The sequence below is a fragment of the Hyperolius riggenbachi genome, chromosome 8 (assembly GCF_040937935.1).
Source record: "Hyperolius riggenbachi isolate aHypRig1 chromosome 8, aHypRig1.pri, whole genome shotgun sequence".
Lineage (NCBI taxonomy): Eukaryota > Metazoa > Chordata > Amphibia > Anura > Hyperoliidae > Hyperolius > Hyperolius riggenbachi.
The window spans coordinates 177,036,466-177,060,135 of record NC_090653.1 but is presented as its reverse complement, the minus strand read 5'-3'; the positions used below and the strand labels follow the sequence as shown (position 1 = coordinate 177,060,135).

The 23,670-nt window shown below is 45.8% G+C and overlaps 1 protein-coding gene across 6 annotated transcripts in view; it reads left to right on the top strand.

Moving 5' to 3' along the window:
- Positions 1-23,670, top strand: part of LOC137527199 (H(+)/Cl(-) exchange transporter 5-like) — a 397,265-nt gene that overhangs the window by 138,858 nt on the left and 234,737 nt on the right. For all 6 annotated transcript variants that reach the window (XM_068247697.1, XM_068247696.1, XM_068247695.1 and 3 more), the window contains 2 exons: positions 12,434-12,576; positions 13,273-13,372. In XM_068247697.1, coding sequence (XP_068103798.1) covers positions 12,434-12,576; positions 13,273-13,372 — 243 coding nt within the window. The remainder of the gene's footprint in view (positions 1-12,433; positions 12,577-13,272; positions 13,373-23,670) is intronic.

Here is a 23,670-nt window from a genome sequence, read left to right as displayed (position 1 = left end):
TTAATTGCTGTATCCATTTCCTGTCCGAAGAGATGTTCACCGTCGAATGGGATCTTGCACCAGTCCTGTCTCGATGTGTCTGCGACCCAGGCCTTGAGCCATAAGGCTCTCTTCGCTATAACTGAAGATGCCATGGATCTAAAGCACACCTCACTACATCTACAGCGGCTTCGCCTACATAGTCTGCTGAGAGCTTCAGGACCTCTACCGCTGATAAAATTGCTTCCTTGTCCATGTCCGCTTTAATCGCGTCTTCAATGTTATCGGTCCAGACCCTGAGGGCCTTAGCAACTGAGGTTAAGGCAATCCCTGGTCTTGCCGCTCCTCCTGAAATGGTATAGATTCTTTTAAAGCGGACCCAAACCAAACATTTTTTTTTAATTCAAAATATTTAGTTGCACCACTCTGATACATACATACAAAGATAAATAAACACTCCTTCAAGCCTATGAGCATTTCAGTGCATGCTTTTCACCCTTCTCTTTTCATAACTAGGGTTATACAGGTATATTGGTAGGTGAACAGAGGCGCCAGAAGGATAAAAGTACATAAAATTGTTTTAAAAATTGCTGGGAGGAAGTGGTGGACTCGCCTACGTTAAAGCAGACACCAAGGACTGTAAATATATAGATATACACATTTATTGAAAATCCCAAAGATGCAACTCGTTTCGCGGGCACAGCCCACTTCTTCAGGCAATAAGCAGGGGATAAACAACTGTAAACAAGACAGAGGCATAGCTATAAATGTTGCCATAAAAAGATACAAATGGATTATTAGTTAGTGTAATAAGAATAGTACTTCAAAAATAGTGTTTAGTTTTATGTTATAGTAGGGGGGTGATTGCAAGGAATGGGTCGGTGTAAACTACATAATGTGTATAGGGGAATGGACAAGATAACAGTGGTAAAAGGTAGTTAGTAAATCAGATTAAGTTGGTATCAAATTGACCGCTTTAGGTATATTTCAGTGGAAGGTAGGTAATGGAATAAGTTGTAGCTGGCAAGAGGGAAAAAGGCATGTGTAGTGGTTAAAAATAAAGACTTACCAGCAATTCAGTTATAGCAAGCAGAGCACCTCTGTACTGTTGTGAGGTCGCTTGCTGCTTTAAATGTGTTAATGCTGGCAGCTCTGGCCTATTCAGAAGCTGCTCCAGTGTGGGTGGGTGGAGTCAGTGGCCATGGTGACAGAGTGTCCTCCAATCAGCTGCTGCCAGCTGTATGGAGTAGATTGGTGTGCATGTGGTCTTACATAACATGCATGCTTTCTCTGCATGCACAGGACAGTGTTTAGAAAGGGAACATGGAACACAGTGGTGTGTTTGCTGCCATCTAGTGGTTCAAAAGAACAAGTACAGTGAAAAGACTTCAAATGTCATTATACATGCTGTAAGATAATGAAGATAAAAGCATGAACAATGCCTGACTTTTTACAATTGGTAAATAAAATAGTGTATACTTCTGGAATTAATAAAAAAAAAATACATATTACCAGGCCTGGACAATTTTTGCCAATGGCCTCATATTTTGGATATATTACAATTGTTTTTATGTGTTCATCGATTTTATGCTTATATCTTCATGTCATATTCACATTAATTTTTTTATACTAATTTTTAAAATAAAAAAACATTAAAACAATTGTAATATATCCAAAATATGAGGCCATTGGCAAAAATTGTCCAGGCCTGGTAATATATAGTGTATAATCCCGTCTACGGTTTTGATATCGTAGATGAATGTTTGCAGCTGTAATAATTATCATTGTATTAGGATGATAATAATAGTCATAATGAAGATAATAATAAACATCAGTAATAGATAGGTTTTTTTCTGTTTGTTTTGTTTTGGGGGGATAAAAGAGAGCGACCAAGATAAAAGCAAAACTTTTGACAGGGATGGTTAGCGGATTTTTTTCTATAACTTCGTTAAGGCCCTCCGGGGATAGGGTTCTTAATGTCTGTATCCAGAACATTTCGGGTTTTTTGAGGAGATCAAATGCATTCGGTTTTCTTGTATCCACTGAGTCAATCAGTGTAATATTAAATAGCAGTGGATTGCTGTTGTGATGGGTGCTGAAGTGATGTGACACACTGTGAAGGGGAAATTGTTTAATGGTATTTCTTTTATGTTGTCCGATTCTGCTGCATACTAATTGGGTGGTTCTCCCCACATACTGGAGCTGGCACGGACAGAAGATGAGATAGATGACATATTTGGAGTCGCAAGTAAACCGTTTTTTTTCAAAGGGAAATTGCAGTTGGTACTGGTAGAAGAGAATGATACGCTAGTGTTGATGAATTGGCAGGCTGTGCAGCGGGTCTTGTTACATGGAAAGCAGCCTGGTTTGAGTGGTTCTGAATGAGTGGGCAGGGGCTGTGTGGGTGGATGCAGTTTACTGGGTGCAAGAATGTTGAGGAGATTGTGAGCTCTCCTATAGGTGATGGATGGTGCTTTGGGTAATACCGGTCTTAAGAAAGGGTCCTGCATCAGGATCTCCCATCTGTTGGTTAGAATGTCACAAATATGCGAATGCTGGGAATTGAGTGATGAACCTTGGAGGCCCTGTGTTGTTAGTTAGTTTTGCAGCAGTACTCGGGGGGGGGGCGTTTGGCTTTAAATTTAGGTCTTAGGATATTGGCGGTCCGTGAATTTTTTTGCTGAGTATATTGGATTGGATGTCATATTGTGATGGATCTGTGCAATTCCTGTAGACTCTCCTGAACTGATTGTATGGTGTATTGGTAATCCAGGGGTGATGATGGAAACTTTTGAAGTGAATGTAATTATTGGCATCGACCGGTTTGAAATAAGTTTTTGTTTTGATGTGATTCAATTCGATGTATAGGGTAAGGTCAAGGTATTCTATGGAAGATGTGTGATGGCATGTAAATTGTAACCCTGCTGGGCTGGAATTAAGATAATCAATAAAATGTGGGATGGTAGAAATGTCGCCTTTCCAAATAAAAATAAGGTCATAAATGTAACGTCTGTAAAATACTATATTATTGAAAAACTGGTTGCCAGGGGAGAGTTTCATTTGTGCGAGGTAACCCATCGTGAGATTAGCGTACAATGGGGCAAACTAACTCCCCATCGCCGTTCCGCTAATCTGATGGTAAACTTGTTCATTGAATGTGAAGATATTATTCTGAAGGATAAATTCAGCGCATTGTAGCAGAAACGTTTTTTGTGTTGTAGGCATGGAGGGTTTGGAGGCTAGGAAATATTGTAGTGCGCTGAGGCCGAATGGATGGGGGATGTTGGTGTAGAGGGCAGAAACGTCACATGCCAGCCAGACAGTCAGGCTGCCAGGGGACATCCTGCAATAAACAAATGGGTTGCTGAGAATCTTTGAGGAATGATGGAAGGGACTGGACATGTGTTTGTAAATGTTGATCAAGAAATTTGGAGAGATTGCTGGTGATTGAGTTGACTCCTGAAATAATCGGTCGGCCAGGAGGTTTATGGAGACTTTTATGTGTTTTGGGTAAATAATAAAAGTTCGGAGTGGTTGGTTTGGTGTTGATTATAATATTATTTTCATTTTTGATGATGATGTTGGATAAAAAGGCATTATTGATAAAAGCTTTCAATGTGAGGTTAAGCGTGGGTGTTGGGTCTGATGTCAAGATTTCGTAATGTGTGGGGTTGTTGAGGAGTCTAGCTGCTTTGTCTAAGTAGTCGGACCGATTGAGTATGACAATGCCACCCCCTTTGTCGGCTGGTTTGATGAGATTATGATTTTTTTGTAAGTATTTAATAGCAGAGCTTTCGTTACGGTTGAGGTTGGAATTTAGTGGAGGTGGATTGTTGTGTAAAGTTTGTAGATCATTGAGTACCATGGAGTAGAATGTATCAATGAAGTGACCCTTGGAGGCCACTGGATAGAATCGTGATCTACCTTTCAGTTGTGTGGTAATATATTTTTCAGTGTTTAGTTCAGCTTGTGTAATGAATGAGATGGGTAGGGTGTCGTTGTTCGTGATTACGAGTGAGGGGGGGATCGGGGTCAAAGCTGGGTTTGAAATATTTTATTGCAAAATGCCTTTTTAAAGTGAGCTTTTGAATATAGCTGTTGAGATCGCAAAGAGTTCAAAAGTGTTGATTTGGTTGGTAGGACAGAAGGAAAGACCTTTCTCCAATACTGCTGTTTCATGTGCATTGAGGTCAGACAAATTGAAGATACATTTTATTTTTAGGGGTCAGGGAGTTTTGTGTGATTGGGGTTTGCTTCTTTTTCCTTTTTCCTCTACTTCCTCTTTTTCTAGGTCTGGTAATTGGCGTTTTGATTTGTTCGGAGGCTGGAGATATACCTTCTCTATACGGGGGCTCGGTAGTTGGGTGGTGAGGATGTTTTGTGACAAGCTGAGGGGAGCTCTAAAAAAGAGGAAGTTAAGGTGTTGTTAGCTGAATCATTGATAGATATAGGGTTGGTGGAAGGGGGCACGGGGAAAATATTGGTTATGGTATTTTGTGTATGTGGACTGGTGGTATTGCTACTCGCCAGGGGAACGGAAATCATGTTTGTGGGTGATTTTAGGCTGGAATTGTCTGGCGGGCTTGGTGAGTCTGGATCTGAGTTGTAGATGCTGATCTGGGATGCCCTGATGGGTGAGCTGGGGGTGGCCTCTGGTGGTTTGGATGCCGGGGAATTTTTTTGTTCTGACTGGGTTGAATTTGTGGCAGTTTTTTGTAACGATGCAGGCGGTCCGTTTGGGATGAAATTGAATTTAAGGCTAGTCTGTGTTTTAAAGATTTTCTTGCTGACACCAGTAGAGGTAGAGGTGACAGATTTTTTTGGGATTGGTGGTTTTGGTGCGCTGGGTCTTGGGAGCAGTGATGATATCGAAACTATTGGACGGTGGAGCTGTGCATGTGAAAGTGATATTTTTGGGGATGGTGTTGGTGATGGTATTGGGTAAGGGGATATTAGGTGTGGGGGGGGGGGGGGGTGCAGTGGAGGCTGGAGGTGGTGCTGGGACTTGGACTGGTGTTGGACCTAAGGGTGGAGGTGAAAAAGGTGGATATCTATATGGTGGTGGTGGGATGCTAAGGCTTATTAGGGGGACCGGTGGCGGTGGGGGGCTGGGCCCGGGGGCAGGGAGGCGGGAACCGGTCGCGGTCTGCGCTCCCTTTCCCGATGCTCAGCGTAAGCTAGCCGGTCTATTTAATTTTTTAAGTTTTGACTCAATGGTGTCCAATTCAAAACGCTTGACTCTGGCCTTGAGATTGGACATGAGCGAGAAGTACTGTTCATTGTTTAAATTGGCTAGCAGGAATTCTCTGCATTCATTAATAATGGGTTGTAAATCAGTAATAAGAGTTTTTTCCTTTTATCTATAATCCTCTCCATCATGCCCGCAGTGCAGACCTCAAGATAAATATACCAGTCTGCACTAAAGACAAGGTCTTTAGGAAAGGCTGTGAGAGTTTTGATTCGTATGCCATCTGGGGATATTTTTTCATCTAAGTCTGTTGCATGGCAATATCAGCTAGATTGAAAAATTCATCTTTAAGTGCAGATTCTAGTTTTTGAAACACTGGTTTAAGGTCGACAGTGGAGGTGGGTGGTGGAGTTTCTGGCAGGTTGTGATCTGGAGCAGGTTCAGTGTTCGGGACACGCTTGAATTAGGCCAAAAGGTCGACTCTATGGATAGATCTATCCTCTATGAAGTTCATGATTGGGCTGCAATCGATGTCGATGTTCGCCAGATCTTGAGAAAGAAAAGGCCAAGCCAAGCTTGTGGAAACTAAAGTTGAAGAGAAATCAAGAGCCTAATATGGTGCAGTATGTCAAAATTGATTGGCTAAATGAAACAGTGAGATGGTAATACTCACAAACACGGGTTACCACCTAGGTAACCACTCATTAGGCAGGTGAGGAGATTAGACCTGTCCTCACTCAGGATTAAGAAGTCGCTTTCTGTAGATAGGAAGAAAGGGGGTAGATCACCCCTCCACCTGGGGTGGACTCAAATATATTGGTAGGTGAACAGAGGCGCCAGAAGGATAAAAGTACATAAACATTTTTTAAAAATTGCTGGGAGGAAGTGGTGGACTCGCCTCCGTTAAAGCAGACACCAAGGACTGTAAATATATAGATATACACATTTATTGAAAATACCCCAAAGATGCAACGCGTTTCGCGGGCACAGCTCACTTCTTCAGGCAATAAGCAGGGGATAAACAACTGTAAACAAAAGACAGAGGCATAGCTATAAATGTTGCCATAAAAAGATACAAATGGATTATTAGTTAGTGTAATAAGAATAGTACTTCAAAAATAGTGTTTAGTGATATGTTATAGTAGGGGGGTGATTGCAAGGAATGGGTCGGTGTAAACTACATAATGTGTATAGGGGAATGGACTAGATAAGAGTGGTAAACTGTAAGTGCACACCAATCTACTCCATACAGCTGGCAGCAGCTGATTGGAGGATCTGTCACCATGCCACTGACTCCACCCACCCACACTGGAGCAGCTTCTGGATAGGCCAGAGCTGCCAGCATTAACGCATTTAAAGCAGCAAGCGACCTCACAACAGTACAGAGGTGCTCTGCTTGCTATAACTGAATTGCTGGTAAGTCTTTATCTTTATTTTTAACCACTACACATGCCTTTTTCCCTCTTGCCAGCTACAACTTCTTCCATTCCCTACCTTCTACTGAAATATACCTAAAGCGGTCAATTTGATACCAACTTAATCTGATTTACTAACTACCTTTTACCACTGTTATCTAGTCCATTCCCCTATACACATTATCACCCCCCTACTATTTTGTTTACAGTTGTTTATCCCCTGCTTATTGCCTGAAGTGGGCTGTGCCTGCGAAACGCGTTGCATCTTTGGGGTATTTTCAATAAATGTGTATATCTATATATTTACAGTCCTTGGTGTCTGCTTTAACGGAGGCGAGTCCACCACTTCCTCCCAGCAATTTTTTAAAAAAATGTATGTACTTTTTATCCTTCTGGCGCCTCTGTTCACCTACCAATATATTTGAGTCCACCCCAGGTGGAGGGGTGATCTACCCCCTTTCTTCCTATCTACAGAGAGCGACTTCTTAATCCTGAGTGAGGACAGGTCTAATCTCCTCACCTGCCTAATGAGTGGTTACCTAGGTGGTAACCCGTGTTTGTGAGTATTACCATCTCACTGTTTCATTTATCCAATCAATTTTGACATACTGCACCATATTGGGCTCTCGATTTCTCTTCTACTTTAGGGTTACACAGGTGGCAGCCATTAGCAATTCCTCCTTTGCTGGACACCACCTACTCCACCAGTTTGCCGGATTCTGTCCCGGCAATATGAAAGAAAGGGAGGGGTTCCTCCAATAAATGTAAAATATTCTATATTTGTCATCGTGCAGATGAAAAAAGGCTGCTATTTATTATAATTTAGAAAATAGATTTTATTTCTGAAATCTTGTATATTTAATTTGGGTCCACTTTGTGAGAAGAGGTGGGGTTCTCACAACAAAATCCCCATACAGAGGCTGGCTCTGCCTATCGAGCCCAGCCTCTGTTGCTAATCAGATCCCCCCTAAACGCCTCCCTTGCACTCAGCCAGACCCCATAAATCTCAGCCGCGCTGTCGACACGCAGCGTGTCAGCAGCGGCTGTGTTTAGCTTCCTAACGTCAGTCACCGCTCTCCCCCGCCTCCTGTATCACTCCGATCCCCGCCCACGTCCCTACCCTCCACGCTGATTGAAGGGAAGGGACGCGGGCGGGGACCGGAGCTCTGCAGGAGGCGGGGGGAGCGCCGAGACTGACGTTAGGAAGGTAAACAGAGCCGCACAGCGCGGCTGTGATTTATGGGGTCTGATTAGCAACAGAGGCTGGGCTCGATAGGCAGAGCCAGCCTCTGTATGGGGATTTTGTTGTGATAACCCCGCCTCGGGTTCTCATTAAGCTCAGAATCCTTCTTCCTGTCCATCACATCTGCAAAAGAGTTATTCTTAGGCAGGGTGACTGGGTGAGCTAAGCGCATTACAGATGCATCAACTATAGGTGGATTATCCAGCTTTTTACAGTCCTCCTCATGCATAGGGTATAGCTTGGATAATCTGTTGTGCAACGGTGGTCTTTTCGCCAGTATAGACCACTCATCCATAACTTCCGCAATCTTATCCATGAGTGGGAAAGGTGTAAACCTTTTTAGTTAAATGCGTATGTTTGCTTTTTCGCTGTCTGTTTGATTCTCATACTCAAAATCTTCCCATTCTACTGCCTCCTGGACCGCTCGGACAAACTGTTCCACTAGAGCAAAGTCGAATCCACCAGCTATGTGCTCAGTCTCTTCAGTAGCCAAGGGTTGAAGGTTTTCCGCAGAAGTTGACTGTTGAGACGGTAAAGAAGCCACATAGTCTTTCATCGAATCCTGTACCGCCTGCTTGATGAGTTCAGAAACATCCATTGGAGTTTGCTCCTGTTCAGTAGCAAGTTCTTTGAAGCATGATCTGCAGACCTTTTTTCCTGGCATGGTCTCATTTCCGCATGCCCAACAGTCCTTAGAATGGTGAGATTTTGAACTGCGTTTCCTAGGAGATCTGCTTCTAGATTTCTTATGCTTGCGGCGTGATGAAGAGCTTCTCCTTCTGGACCGAGATCTCTATCTTGAACTCTTATTCAAGTGCTTTCTAGGGCTGAAGTCAAAAAGCCCATATAAATAAGCGCTCTGTAGTTGCGGGCAAGAACCTACCTTAACCACCCCTACCTGGTAGCCCGATGCTAGTCTGTTTGGGATGCAGCAGCAGAGTCCAAAGGGACAGCCAAATTAGCTGTAAGATAGAAGTCAAAAGAAGAAATAAGTATTTAAGTAAAAAAAAAGTTTACACTGACAACCCACAAACGTACTGCCTGTAGGCTGACTATCTGCTCCAGCAGCGCTGTGAACCTCCATCTTGCTTGCTTGACAGTCAGCAAGAGACTGAAGGACGCGCTGGCTATTTAAACAGAGCGATGATGTCACATCTGCTCTTTTCTCCTGAATTGACATTAGTCTGCTTAATTTACACAAAGCGGTGGCGACTCTCCGCCCACTCACTCTGCACTGACATGAGCTGGCTCATACACTACACAGAGCCGGCGGCGAATCTCCACACACACGCTCTGCCCTTTGACAAGAGCCGGCTCATCCACGAGTACAGTGCGGTGAAGTAATTTCCGCCCACCGCTGTTCTGAGTCGGCTCATCGCAAAATGGCCCTGCACTGAGCCGGAAGATGGATGGAACGCACGCCGGAGTCCCAGCGCGCTCCATTAGCAGGAAAGAAGAGGAGAAAGGACTTGCTGCTAAAACATAGCCCTTTGCTATGTAAATGTAATTCCTTTAGCATGCGCACTTATATTGCTTACTGCTGGCCATGCTAGATAATTTATATCTTTTAGCCCTTGCAGATAGCGACCCCCCTGCAGACCAAGCAGCGATTGGGGAGACCCTTTTGGCCAATTTATAGCCTAATCGGGCTTCACTGGCAGAGGCACCCAGTCGACTGCTGCAGGAAAACAGCCGTAGGAGTGTAAAATGTAAAAAAAAAAATAAAAAATGTATACCTTAAAGGCAGAGCAGAAAAAACAAGGTCCCAGGGGCAAGGTGAATCGAGGACCAAATAAGAATTGGGGGGGTGGAGCCGACAGCTAAATTTATATCTTTGGTCCTATGGGGTAAAGTGGGCAGGACATTACCCACGTGTGATGAGATGTAAGCATAGGGAAAGACCAGCAGAGCTGCCAGGCAAGTAGTATTGTTTAACCACTTGAGGACCATGGTGTTAAATCCCCCTAGTGACCAGGCTATTTTTTCCTAATCAGGCCACTGCAGTTTTAAGGGCTCGCTGCAGGGCCGCACAACTCGGCGCACACAAGTGATACCACCCCCCCCCCTTTTCTCCCCATCAACAGAGCTTTCTGTTGGTGGGGTCAGATCACCCCCCAGATGTTTGTTTATTTCTTTTTTTTTTTGTTTGTTTTTTTTTTTGTTAAATTTCTTTTTTGATTTTAATTCCCCTCCCTCTCCCCCCGTCTGCCTATCGCAGCAATCAGCTGTGATGGGCTTCAGCCTATCACTGCCGATCGTTCCTGTGTCCCCCAGGGGGACAGCCGTGTCACACGGCTGTCCCCAGTACAGCGCTGCTGTAGATCGCAGCGCTGTACTAACTAGACGGCGGTTTTGCTGTCTAACAGTCTCCGAGTGGCGAGCGCTGCTGAGGGACTGAAGGCGGAGCTCTGCATTCCAAGCGAAGATGCGCGCACGATCTCCTGCAAAACCCAGGACTTGACGCCAATTGGCGTTAGGCAGTCTTGGGGCTGCCGCCGGTCACACCCATTGGCGTGATGCGGTCGTTATGTAGTTAAAAGGAAACCAATATGGCAGCCTCCATATACCTCTTACCTCGGGTTCCCTTTAAATACGCTAGCGCTTTGAATAGCACCTGGCTAATTTGAATGGGATGGATCACACCAGAGCGATGTGATTTTTCTCCCAAACACAAACGCAGGTCCTGCAGCATTTCTGCACTTTTCTGAGGTGATTCAACTTCAGGCCTCTTTCACAGTGCGACGTTAAAGTCGCATGTTAGAAAAAGTTTTCACGTGGACTAACGCACAGCAATATGAAGTCTGTGCAACATTCACAGTGCACACGTTGCGTTTGTAACGTGTAGCATTAATAGAAAGTGCTGCATGCTGTGCGTTATACACGTTTACTGTGGTGGACTGTTTGCACATGCTCAGTAATTACCTGGAAGCATACTTTTCATTGCCTGTATGCGACGATAACCGGACATATAGTTGCGTTGTGCCATTTTTGGGACGTTGCGTTGTTAGTTTGCGTTGCGACTTTAACGTTGCATCAAAACGCAACGTCCCACTGTGAAAGTAGCCTCAATGTTAAGTGGAAAATCGCTCTGAAAAACGCTAGAACAGAGCAATTTTACAAGCGTTTTTATAGAAGCTTTTCAGTTCCAGCTCTACTGTAACCAAAAAAAAAAAAAAAGCTCCAAAAATCACTAGGCATGATTAGAAAATTGCTAGGCATCTGAAAAATCACTTGTAAATGCACTGAGCGTTTGCGATTACGATAACGCTTTAGGTGTGCACTGACCCTTAGGGCCTGTACACACTGCTGCGCTTGCGCTGCGTTTTAAAAGCGCATGTAATTTTTAAATCGCAAAGCCTTCATGAGAACAGAAAAATCACATTGCACCAGTGTGTACAGGTCTTATCGATTTTCATGATTTTTCAAAAGACCTTTGCGATTTAAAAAGCGCATGTAATTTTTAAAAGCGCAGCAGTGTACAGGCCCTAACTCTGCAGGAAAATTCAGGAATCCTTCCTCCTACTACACATTCCTCATGCACAAACTAATTTAGGTGATAGACAACATCTCTGCTTTCAATGTGGACAACATTCTCAGTGTATTTACTACAGTTCTGCAGGGAGTGCATAGGTATAATACTACTGTATAACTTAATCCGTAATCAAAACCCTTAGTTTAATAACCTATCAAATTAATTCACAAGTATGCATCTAATCTACTATTCCTACTTGTGCCACGGATATGCGGTCACAGTCAAATATGTATTTTTAAAATAAGATGACAACTTTTATTGCAGCACCACAAATTACTTTTTTTTTTCTTTTGTTTTTTTTTTTGATTAGTTTATTATTTCTTATTTGTGGACTTAGAACTTCTATCCCTGTAAATAAGCTATCAATGGTGACTATTTTATACATGACAAATTTTACATTTTGTCATTTTTACGAGTTTGACTCAAAAAATTGCACCAATCAAAACGTTATTTTCAACCCTCTTCGATCATTTGAAGCCACTCTGTCGTATACTGATCATTGTCCCTCTGCCCTCCTCCTCCTCTAATCTGGATTATAAAACAAATTGTAGGGAAACGGTGAAAAATAAGTGCATATATGTGTGTCACGTCATCACAGCTGAGACGGTTCTTCTTTCTTTGACACTGAAGGTTTGTACTTAATCTGAGTGTAGGGACTGAATGTCACATTTCTGTGAAATCATCAAAAAGAGACAAACGCCGCTGTCATTGTATAAATTCTTTGTTAAATGCACAAAAAGGAAGTTGAGGTGAGCCAACAAATAGCAATTATAGTGAGTCTTACTATATAAGAACACTCATCCTCTCCTTTCCACCAGCCACAATTCTTTTCTATAAAAGTGCAGGTTTATTTTACTTGTACAGTGAAAGGAATCATCAATTTCCATTAATTCTTATGGGGAAATCAGCCTTGCAATAAGAGTGCTTTGGATTACAAGCATGTTTCTGGAGCAAATTATGCTCGCAAGTCAAGGTTCCAATGTATTTTAAAACTGCTGCCCTAAACAAAAAGGCAACTTCCAAAGTTAAAAATTACATTTGTAGAACTTGTTTGTAATAACTGCGTCTTTCTGCAGGCTTTCCTTCATATAATGGGAATGGAGTTTATGGGCCAAATGTAATGGACTTTCTGGATGTACCAGGGGTAGGAACTTATGAAGACTTCAACACTATTGACTGGGTTCGAGAGAAGTCCAGAGACAGAGATCGACACAGAGAGGTAGGCATTGTTATATAATTATGATTGATGTTGTGGTTGTTATTAATAATTTATATAGTGCCATATTCAGTACAATGGTACAAGCAAATAAGGGTGCACAATATACAGACAATACAATACAGACATTGGTACAAAATACAAAAATAGTAGACGGTATGCTAGAAATGGTGACATGTACAGTGATTAACAAAATCTGTAGCATTTTACAAGACACAAAAAGGAGAGAGCCCTGCCCTAATGAGCTTAAATCTACAGGAATAGGGAAGAAACGAGGTGAGGAAATGCATAAGGTTTTCATTCAGGGTTCATGTGTTTTCGGACTGTATTCAGGAAGGCACAGCTTGGTCAGAGGCTAATTAAAATGAACCCGAGGTGAGTTACATGGAGGTTGCCATATTTATTTATTGTTAAGCAATACCAGTTGCCTGGCTGACCTGCTGATCCTTTAATACTTTCAGCCATAGACCCTGAACAAGCATGCAGCAGATCAAGTGTTTCTGACAATATTGTGTCATGTGTTCTATGTGCCCTATATGTGGCACATTACTGAATTAGAAAATGAATTTCTGTGTAATAGCTTCAACAGAAATATGTTGTAGTTGTGCTACATGTTCACAGTAGTTTTTAATATATTTAATGCAATGCAGTAACAGCGTGAAATGAAGCACATACATTTTTTTTTCTTTTACCCTTCAGATCCTAAGTAAAAGTAAAGAATCCACATGGGCTCTTTTGCACAGTGTTAGTGATGCCTTTTCTGGATGGATGTTAATGCTTCTGATCGGTCTGTCTGCAGGTAACTGATTTCCCACACTTTATTATACATTTTTTTTTCTCGAATGATAACTGATACTCATCTAGTTCTTAACCACTTAAAGAGACTCTGAAGCGAGAATAAATCTCGCTTCAGAGCTCATAGTTAGCAGGGGCATGTGTGCCCCTGCTAAACTGCCGCTATTGCGCAGCTAAACGGGGGTCCCTTCACCCCCAAACCCACCCCCGCAAGACTTGGTCGCAGACTTGGTCGTTCCTGGAGGCAGGGCTGCAGCCCTGCCTCCAGTCGCGTCTATCAGCGGCGCATCGCCGCCTCTCCCCCGCCCCTCTCAGTGAAGGAAGACTAAGAGGGGTGGGGGAGAGGCTGAGATGCACGCTGACAGACGCGCGTGGGGCAGGGCTGCGGCGGTTAGCACTGCCCCAACCAGGAAGCGCTCCCCCGCTGCACCGAGGGGATTTGGGGGTGAAGGGACCCCCATATAGCGGCGGTTTAGCAGGGGCACACATGCCCCTGCTAACTATGAGCTCTGAAGCGAGATTTATTCTCGCGTCAGACTCTCTTTCAGGGCTTGTTTCCACTGTAGCGGTGCGGAATCGCCTGGATTCCACCGCAGAAGAAATCGCATGCGGCTGCGTTTCTGCATGCGGATTTAGCCGCGATTTCGCATGGCAAGGAGCCAGGCGATTTTAACCACGTCACTGCCAGAGTAACGCTCCATAGCAAAGCATGCGAAATCGCGGGGAAATCCGCATGACAAAGCCGCATGCGTTTTCCCTATTAAATACATTAGCGGCGATTCGCATGCATTCCACTCGCAGGCGAATTCGTTGACTAGTTTGTGCATTTTTTTTACCGCTGAAAAAAACGCACCTCAACAACGCTACAGGGGAAACAGGCCCATCCACTTGCATTACATGTGCGAATCCGCATGCGTTGGACGCATGCGGATTCGCGATAGTGGGAACGAGCCCTAAAGCGGAATTAAACCAAGCATTTCTTCTTTGCTCTAATAGATTATTTACAGCATATTATATACAACCAGCATTTTTTTAAATAGAACAGCATTCAAAGGGTTACACACAGGAATTAGAAGTTTCCTGCCAGCAAAGCTGGACGCATCCGAACTGTAGATAATGTTATCTTGTATTTAATTGTATCAAGTGAGGAATTTAAACAAACACTTCTCTGACACTGCAGGCTCTCAAAACAGTCAGACAATCAGAAAGCCTTTCTGCTTACGTTAGAAGATGAATAAAACAGTTATAAATAAAATGCAAGGTCAGCTCTCAGAGCAAAAAAAAGTGTATTTTGGGAGTGTATAATTTCTAAATGAATACTTATGCACAAAAGCAAATATGATAACCGTATGGCATATAAAAAGTAGGAAAACCTGTTTTCATTGATTGTCAGGGTTTTATACCGCTGGACCACAGGCTTACACACCCCAGTGACCAGGTTATTTTTTACAATTCAGTGCTCTGCAGCTTTAACAGCTCGCTGCAGAGCCATACAACTTGGCACACAAATGTATTTTACTTTCTTTTCTTGCCACCAACAGAGCTTTTTGTTGGTGGCATCTGATAGCTGCTGCGATCTTTGTGTTTTTTTTTTTTAACCCCCCCCCCCCTCTCCCCCCCTCACATTGTGGGCCACTTAGTGGAAAAGCTGTCCCCAAACAGCGCTGCGCATAGATTGCAACGCTGTAAACAGATGGCTTTTTAAGGAGCAGAGCTCCGTAACTAAAGCGGGGATGTGCGCATATCGGTGCGTGTGCTTCCCAGCTAGTCTTCTCCCCAAACTTTGCTACTATAGCAGCCCCTTGTTGGACCTGACAAAGGGGAAAGGAGTCTGTTATGGTGAAATGGAATTCTGAAGCGGATAGGGCTTTTCAAAACCTGAAGGTAGCCTTATGTCAACAACCCATTTTGGTGGCCCCAAATTTTGAAAGGCCTTTTGTGGTACAAACGGATGCCTCAAGTGTTGGGTTGGGGGCCGTCCTGTCACAGGTCGTCAGGGGTGAGAAGCACCCAGTGGTTTATCAAAGCCGGAAGCTGATGCCTGCAGAAAAAAACTATAGTATCGTAGAGCGAGAATGTCTGGCAATTAAGTAGGCATTGGAGTCTCTGCGATACAGTTTGCTGGGTCGACACTTCAGGCTTGTCACGGATCACTCACCCCTGACTTGGATGTCGCAGGCGAAGGAAAGAAATGCTAGGGTTACCAGGTGGTTCCTGTCCCATCAGAACTTCTCTTTCACCATCGTGCAAGAAAAATTGCAGGGGAATGTGGATGCACTGTCAAGGACACATTGCATGGTTGCAAACAGTGTCCACGGGGTTGAACAGAGGGGGGATATGTGACAGGGTGTCACTGGTTTTCGAGGGGGCTGAATACTTTTGCAAACCTGTGTGTGTGTGTGTATAGTGACAGGGTGTCACTGGTTTTGCAAAAAATGGTGATGGATGGTGTCTGTCGCACCTTGTTTCAGGTATCTTGCAAAATAAAGCTCAAGGGGAAAAAAATGCAGTTGGATCTGTGATTTGGGCTCTTTTAAGAGCTGGCTGAAGGGTACTGGAGCTGGTCAGAGGAAGAGTGGGTGGGTTCCCTGGCCACCTGGCCCAGTCCCAGGTATTACCTTGAGCAGGGTGTGGTCATGCTATTGAATAAAGATGAGCTAGCCTGACCAGGAAGTAGCTCAGAGTGTTCCTACACCCAGGAGGGAGCAGAGCTCTGCCCAGAGGCTTTGGGGAGAAAGAAAGCTGCTTGTTCAAGTTGTTGAGTTGAAGGGGCGGAGCTTGCCATGGCGGAGTAGAGGCAGAAGGAGCTCCTCTAATTCAGCCCAAATACACTGATCAGGGCAGCTGACCGACCTGAACTTCATCAGGATAGTATGTCCAGACGTACTAAAAAGGCATGAGAGCTTGGGACACCGCAAAAATCGACACAACAACCGCTTACCAAGTTTCTGAAGAAGAACAAGGCAACGCAGACTCCAGCCAAGATGGCCGCCGCAACGTCTTCCCCTGCAAAGGCCGCTTCAGAGACTGAAGAACTTGCAGCCACATCCAGAGCCTTGAATGAGATTATGGACTATCTCCATAGTCTCCCCACAAAAGACAACCTGTCGGATCTGGCTGATCGCATCACAGAGGCCACGAGAGCCGAACTGCAGGGCTTGCAGGAAGAGGTGACAGACCATGGAGGCAGAATAGCAGCTCTGGAGGCAGCAACAGCCGAGATGAAAGCTGACCTGACTAAACTACAGGCACAAGAGACCCAGCAGCTAGCCACTAATGCAATGCTGCGCACAGGACTAGAAGACCTCCAGAATCGCAGCAGATGCTGTAATATTAGGATGAGAGGTCTTCCTGAAGAGATCACGCCACAACAACTTAACGCTACGGTCTCTGCCATCTTCAATGGAATATTACAGCAGCCGGCAGATAAACTGAAGTTCGACCGCATCCATAGAGCGTTACGACCACAACCAGCTGCGGATGAGCCACCACGGGACGTCATTTGCCGACTTCATTACTTCACCACAAAAGATGCTATAATGCAAGCGGCAAGAAAGATGGAGAATATTGTGTACGAAGGACACCACCTGATGCTTTTCCAAGATTTGGCCCCAAGCACACTGGCCCAGCGCAGAGCACTCCAACCACTCCTGAAAGCACTACAAGACAAAGGTGCCGCTTATAAGTGGGGATTCCCCTTCCAGCTCCACAGCACCAGAGATGGTAAGACCTATTCCTTAGACCTCTTTAAAACCCTAGAGATCCCAGTAGTTGATTTGCCAGAATGGCAACTATAGAAACTGTTTTTGGGGCTCCCAAAGAGGGAGCGTAAATCAAAATTGGGGGATAGGCAAAGGAGATGACTCTGTCTGCGGTGTTATATCTCCCCTTTCTTGTTTTACTCTTGAGGCTTAATCCTTGGAATTGATCTGAGTTAAGCCCTGAATATGGAGATTTTAACCCCTCATGCCATTACCGAATGGATCCTGCTCCTGTTTTCCCGCCCTGAACTTCTTAGCTCTACTAACTATCCCACAAAACTAGCCACAGCCCCTAGGAGTTATTGTACTTGATCCTTGCCGTTTGGGCAAGCGGAACGGGTGACTGCGGAGGTCCCTTTATCAGTAATGCAGCGTCCTTCTATCATGTGAGTCAGAGCTGTGCGAAGCGTACTTATGGAGTACAACTCCTTTCTACATGGGAAGGCGGACTATATTCGAGATGAGTACTTTTGCGGTAGTTCGTCGCCTGAAACTGCCACATCCTGTGTCTCTAATACTGCCCTGACATTTGTTGCTGAAGACCTGTTATTCGGGAGATGGGGGACAGATGGCACACTGCTTGAAGATCCCGTAGTATGTTAAAATGATTAAGGGAGAGAGACACAGACGGGGGCTTTGTGCTATAGGAAATCGGGGAGGATGGGCTGAATGTGGGAGAGAAAGGATCTAAACATATATACAAAGTCGAGGTGAGGTGGAGAAGGGGGAAAGACCAGAGAGGGTACATTCTAGAAATAGAGGGAACTTTCTTATATGCTACACAGACTGTGCTCTTAGCTCCTTACACATATGAGATGCCTATACTGAAGCACGCTACCACAGACTACATGTATGTATTGGCTGAAAGACATTGGGAAGTCTCTAAATGTATATACTTTGTTTGGCAGACGACTATACATTGCATGGGCATAAGCTAAGTGGATCAAGGAGATTTTAAGGGGAATGTTTGAAATATAGCAGGTTAAATGTTATGCACGCAACTGATGTTGTTCTTATTAAAGTTTGAAGTCTGTTGAAAAAGCTGCACAAACTTTTTGCACAATAAATGTGGGCTGGGTTGGCGGGGAGGGCTCTAATGGAGGTAGTGCTTCTCTCACGACTAATGGCTTCTTCGATCCCACGTAGGGTATGCGAACTAACCTATTACCATGTTGTGGTGATGGTTGGTATACTATACTTCTTCCACTGGAAGATCTTGTCCGAATGGCCCAATTCACGAAAAGGCCATAAACTTCCTGTACAGACAGGTGGTTACACAGGCGTGGCGTGTCGCCTCTTGGTTCTCCCTACTATTAAGTTAGGGCACTCATGAAAGTGGTATCGGTCAACTCCAAGGGCTTGAATATTCCCGAAAAGAAAAGAATCTTGTTGAGAGACCTGAGGAAGCAGAAAGCGCAGATTGTCTTTGTCCAGGAGACGCGCTTTTTAGGCAAGGATGCCCCCAAATTAACAGAAATTTTCCTATCTGCCATACTAGCAATTCCCCAGATACAAAATCAAAAGGGACTGCGATCCTCATTAGCAGAGATATAACAATTTCTAAATTAGGAAAACTGATTAGATCCCAACGGCAGATATGTGTTCCTTAAATGTTTGATCAATGTTCAAAAATGCACTCTGGGCTCCATTTATGCCCCTAATCAGGATCAGGACACATTTATTGTAAAAACTCTTCTGGAACTAGACTCGTTTGCTGAGGGCAGTGTCATCCTGGGCGGAGACCTAAACATGCCTCTCAACCCATCCCCAGATACTTCCCAGGGTAAATCTGTGCTATCCTACTCTAAAATTAATAAAGTAAAGAGAGCTCTCCATGAGAGACAGCTGGTGGACGTTTGGAGAGTGACACATCCCACGGAAAAAGACTATTCATTCTATGTTCCAGTACATAAGGCCTACTCACGTATCGATTATATCCTGTTCTCCCACAATTTGCTATCTGAGCATATACAGTCAGATATCGGAATAATCTCATACTCTGACCACGCGCCGGTCACTGCCTCCTTGAACGCCGTAAACAAGAGGCAAACCCTTTACATGGAGAATTCCTTACTCCAGGATAGTCAAATCTCAGAAGAGCTAGCTCAACATATTAACGAGTACTTCCGACTAAATGATACAGGAGATGTGTCACTCCCAATCCTATGGGAATCCCACAAATGTGTCCTCAGGGGGACATTGATTAAACTGGGTACCAAATGGAGAAAGGAAAGATCAGAGGCTATAGTTAGACTATTGGAAGAGATCAGAGTTCTTGAACGCAGAAATAAACCACATTACAAAACAACTTGATCCTTCTACTAGATGCTAGGAAAAAACTCATTGCCCTCCTACAAGACAATGCAAACAGGCGGCACATAGATGTAGACATGTCTTCTTTATGCAAGGCAATAAACCGGGGAAACTGCTAGCCAGGGCCCTAAGACAGCAACAACAAAAAAACGTATGTGGCACAGATCGTGGATGCTAGAAGTGAATCGATTGCTCAGGGGTTCAGAGAGTTTTACTCTATTACCTCTAAATTGTATAATCTAAATCGGACATCTGGAGATAACAGACGGGAAGGCCTCGCACTTGCTATAGACAATTACCGTATTTTTCGGACTATAACAGGGGCGTAACTAGAAATCACTGGGCCCCCCTGCGAATATTTGGATGGGCCCCCCCCCATAGGTGCCAAATAATCGTAATGGGGCAGCGTTTCACTGTAAATTAATTGTAAAGTGGGCAGCATTTTACCAGACAATCGTAATGTGGGCCAGAAAATCGTAATGTGGGCAGAGTTCACCAGAAAATCGTAATGTGGGCCTTTAGAAAATCATAATGTGGGCAGAGTTCACCAGAAAATCGTAATGTGGGCACCAGTCACCAGAAAATTGTAACGTGGACAGCATTCACCAGACAATCGTAATGTGGGCAGCGTTCACCAGAAAATCATAATGTGGGCAGAGTTCACCAGAAAATTGTAACGTGAGCAGCAGTCACCAGAAAATTGTAACGTGGGCAGCATTCACCAGACAATCGTAATGTGGGCAGCGTTCACCAGAATATCGTAATGTGGGACAGAAAATCGCCATGTGGGCAGCAGTCACCAGAAAATCGCCATGTGGGCAGCAGTCACCAGAAAATCGCCATGTGGGCAGCAGTCACCAGAAAATCGCCATGTGGGCAGCAGTCACCAGAAAATCGCCATGTGGGCAGCAGTCACCAGAAAATCGCCATGTGGGCAGCAGTCACCAGAAAATCGCCATGTGGGCAGCAGTCACCAGAAAATCGCCATGTGGGCAGCAGTCACCAGAAAATCGCCATGTGGGCAGCAGTCACCAGAAAATCGCCATGTGGGCAGCAGTCACCAGAAAATCCTAATGTGGGCAGCAGTCACCAGAATATCGTAATGTGGGCAGCACACACCAGAAAATCCTAATGTGGGCAGCAGTCACCAGAAAATCCTTATGTGGGCAGCAGTCACCAGAAAATCGCAATGTGGTCACCAGAAAATCGCAATGTGGGCAACAGTCACCAGAAAATCGCAATGTGGGCAGCAGTCACCAGAAAATCGTAATGTGGGCAGCAGACACCAGAAAATCGCAATGTGGGCAGCAGACACCTGAAAATCGTAATGTGGGCAGCAGACACCAGAAAATCATAATATGGGCAGCAGACACCAGAAAATCATAATATGGGCAGCAGACACCAGAAAATCACAATGTGGGCAGCAGACACCTGAAAATCGTAATGTGGGCAGCAGGCACCTGAAAATCGTAATGTGGACAGCAGACACCAGAAAATCATAATATGGGCAGCAGACACCTGAAAATCGTAATGTGGGCAGCAGACACCTGAAAATCGTAATGTGGGCAGCAGGCACCTGAAAATCGTAATGTGGGCAGCAGACACCAGAAAATCGCAATGTGGGCAGCTGACACCTGAAAATCACAATGTGGGCAGCAGACACCTGAAAATCGTAATGTGGGCAGCAGACACCTGAAAATCGTAATGTGGGCAGCAGACACCTGAAAATCGTAATGTGGGCAGCAGACACCTGAAAATCGCAATGTGGGCAGCAGACACCTGAAAATCGCAATGTGGGCAGCAGACACCTGAAAATCGCAATGTGGGCAGCAGACACCTGAAAATCATAATGTGGGCAGCAGGCACCTGAAAATCATAATGTGGGCAGCAGACACCTGAAAATCGTAATGTGGGCAGCAGACACCTGAAAATCCCCCTGCAGAATTTCAGAGCGGGCCCCCCCGGGGCCCGCTCGTGGCCGGTTTTTGGGGGCTGGAGTGGTGGCAGCATGAGGGGAAAGCCTTGCCCACAGTCGGCGGGGAGAGGGGAAGTTCCCCCCTCTCCCTCACCTCGGGGCTCTCCCCTCTGCGCCCCCCTCCAGCTAGTGAATGTGTGTGGGCAGCGGGCAGCAGCGGCGGCGGGATACATACCTTCTTCCTTGCGTTCCATCGCCGCCTTCTCGCTCTAGCGGCTGACGTCACTTCCGCTTCCGGAAGTGACTGCAGCCGCTAGAGCGAGAAGGCGGCGATGGAACGCAAGGAAGAAGGTATGTATCCCGCCGCCGCTGCTACCCGCTGCCCACACACATTCACTAGCTGGAGGGGGGCGCAGAGGGGAGAGCCCAGAGGTGAGGGAGAGGGGGGAACTTCCCCTCTCCCCGCCGACTGTGGGCAAGGCTTTCCCCTCATGCTGCCACCCCTCCAGCCCCCAAAAAACGGCCCCGAGCGGGCCCCAGGGGGGGGGGGGGGGCCCCCCCCGCAGGCGCAGGCGCTGCAGGGCCTATTGTTACGCCCCTGGACTATAAGATGCTCCGGACTATAAGACGCACCTAGGTTTAGAGGGCAGAAACCCAGGAAAAAATTGTATACTAAACCTGGTGCGCCTACGGTGCAGGGGTGTCTTATAGATGCTCTCCCCCCAATCTCCTCCTGTAACCCCCATGGTGTCCTCCTCCTGGTCCCTCTTTGTGTTCTCCTCCTGTCGTCCTCTGTGTCCTCTCCTCTCCCCCTTTTGTGTCTGCCTGCAGTTAGCCTGAGTTTGTCACCTTTCCTTCTCTGTCTGGCTCCTGTCCCCCTGTGTCTGTCAGCTGTCCCTCTCTGTCTGCTTCCTGTCCCCCTGTGGCTGCCATCTGTCTACCTCCTATGCCTGCCTCCTATCCATCTGTTTGCCCCCTGTGCCCGCCTCCTGTCTATCTGTGTTTGCTCCCTGTCCACCTGAGCCTGCCCCCTGTCCACCTGAGCCTGACACCTGTCCATCTGTGTTTGCCCCCTATCCACCTGAGCCTGCCCCCTGTCCACCTTTGTTTGCCCCTGCCCACCTGTGTCTGCCTCCTGTCCCCTTCTTTGTCTGGCTCCAGGTGGCCCCTCTCTGTGTTTGGCTCCCATGCCCCTGTGTCCTGCCGTCAGCCTGCAGAAAGGAATCAGCGGCAGCCGCTATCGCTCACCTAATCCAAAGAGTGCCTGCGGCGATCAGATGCTGTTCCCTCCTTGTCGCTGGTCTTCTCCGGGTCCCGATGTCCTCCTCTCCCCCGCACTGCAATAAGAAATCAGCAGCGGTAGCCGCAGGCATCACTCACCTCATCCAGCGGCGATCGGCTGCTGTTCCTTCCTTTTCGCTGGTCTTCTCCGAGTCTCCGATGCCCTCCTCGCCCCCGCACTGCAATAAGAAATCAGCGGCGGCAGCCGCAGGCATCGCTCATTTCATCCAGCGGCGATCGGCTGCTTCTGCCTCTTTCACGCCTTCTCCTTAGCGGCTGGTCACGTCTGACCAGGAAGTGCTGCTGCTAAGGAGAAGGAGTGAAAGAGGCAGAAGAAGCCGATCGTCGCAGGATGAAATGAGTGATGCCTGTGGCTACCGCCGCTGATTTCTTATTGCAGTGCGGGGGCGAGGAGGACATCGGGGACCCGGAGAAATCCAGCGACAAGGAGAGAACAGCAGCCGATCGACGCTGGATGAGGTGAGTGATGCCTGTGGCCACCGCTGCTGATTTCTTATTGCAGTGCCGAGGCGAGGAGGACATCGGGACTCGGAGAAGACCAGCGACAAGGAGGGAACAGCAGCTGATCGCCACAGGCACTCTTCGGATTAGGTGATTGATAGCGGCTGCCGCTGATTCCTTTCTACAGGCTGATGGCAGGACACAGTGAATACAGGGAATCCTAGAGGTTGCGACGGGTCAGCGGTTCCTCTCGGTGGGTGATCTGTAGGTCGGGGATTCCCTGTATTCGGACTATAAGACGCTGGGACTTTTTCTTCCAACTTTTGGGGGAGAAAAAGTGCGCCTTATAGTCTGGAAAATACGGTACCTTGACCAAGCTAATATGCCCAAATTACCCACAGACCTGATTAAAGATTTGGAAACACCATTTACTGAGGCTGAAATTAGAAAGGTGATTGCTGGCATCAAAGCAGGTAAAGCACCAGGTCCTGACGGTTACCCGATTGACTGTTACAAAAATGTAAAGACTTATTAACACTTTACCTTTGTAAACTGTTCAATGCTCTTGCA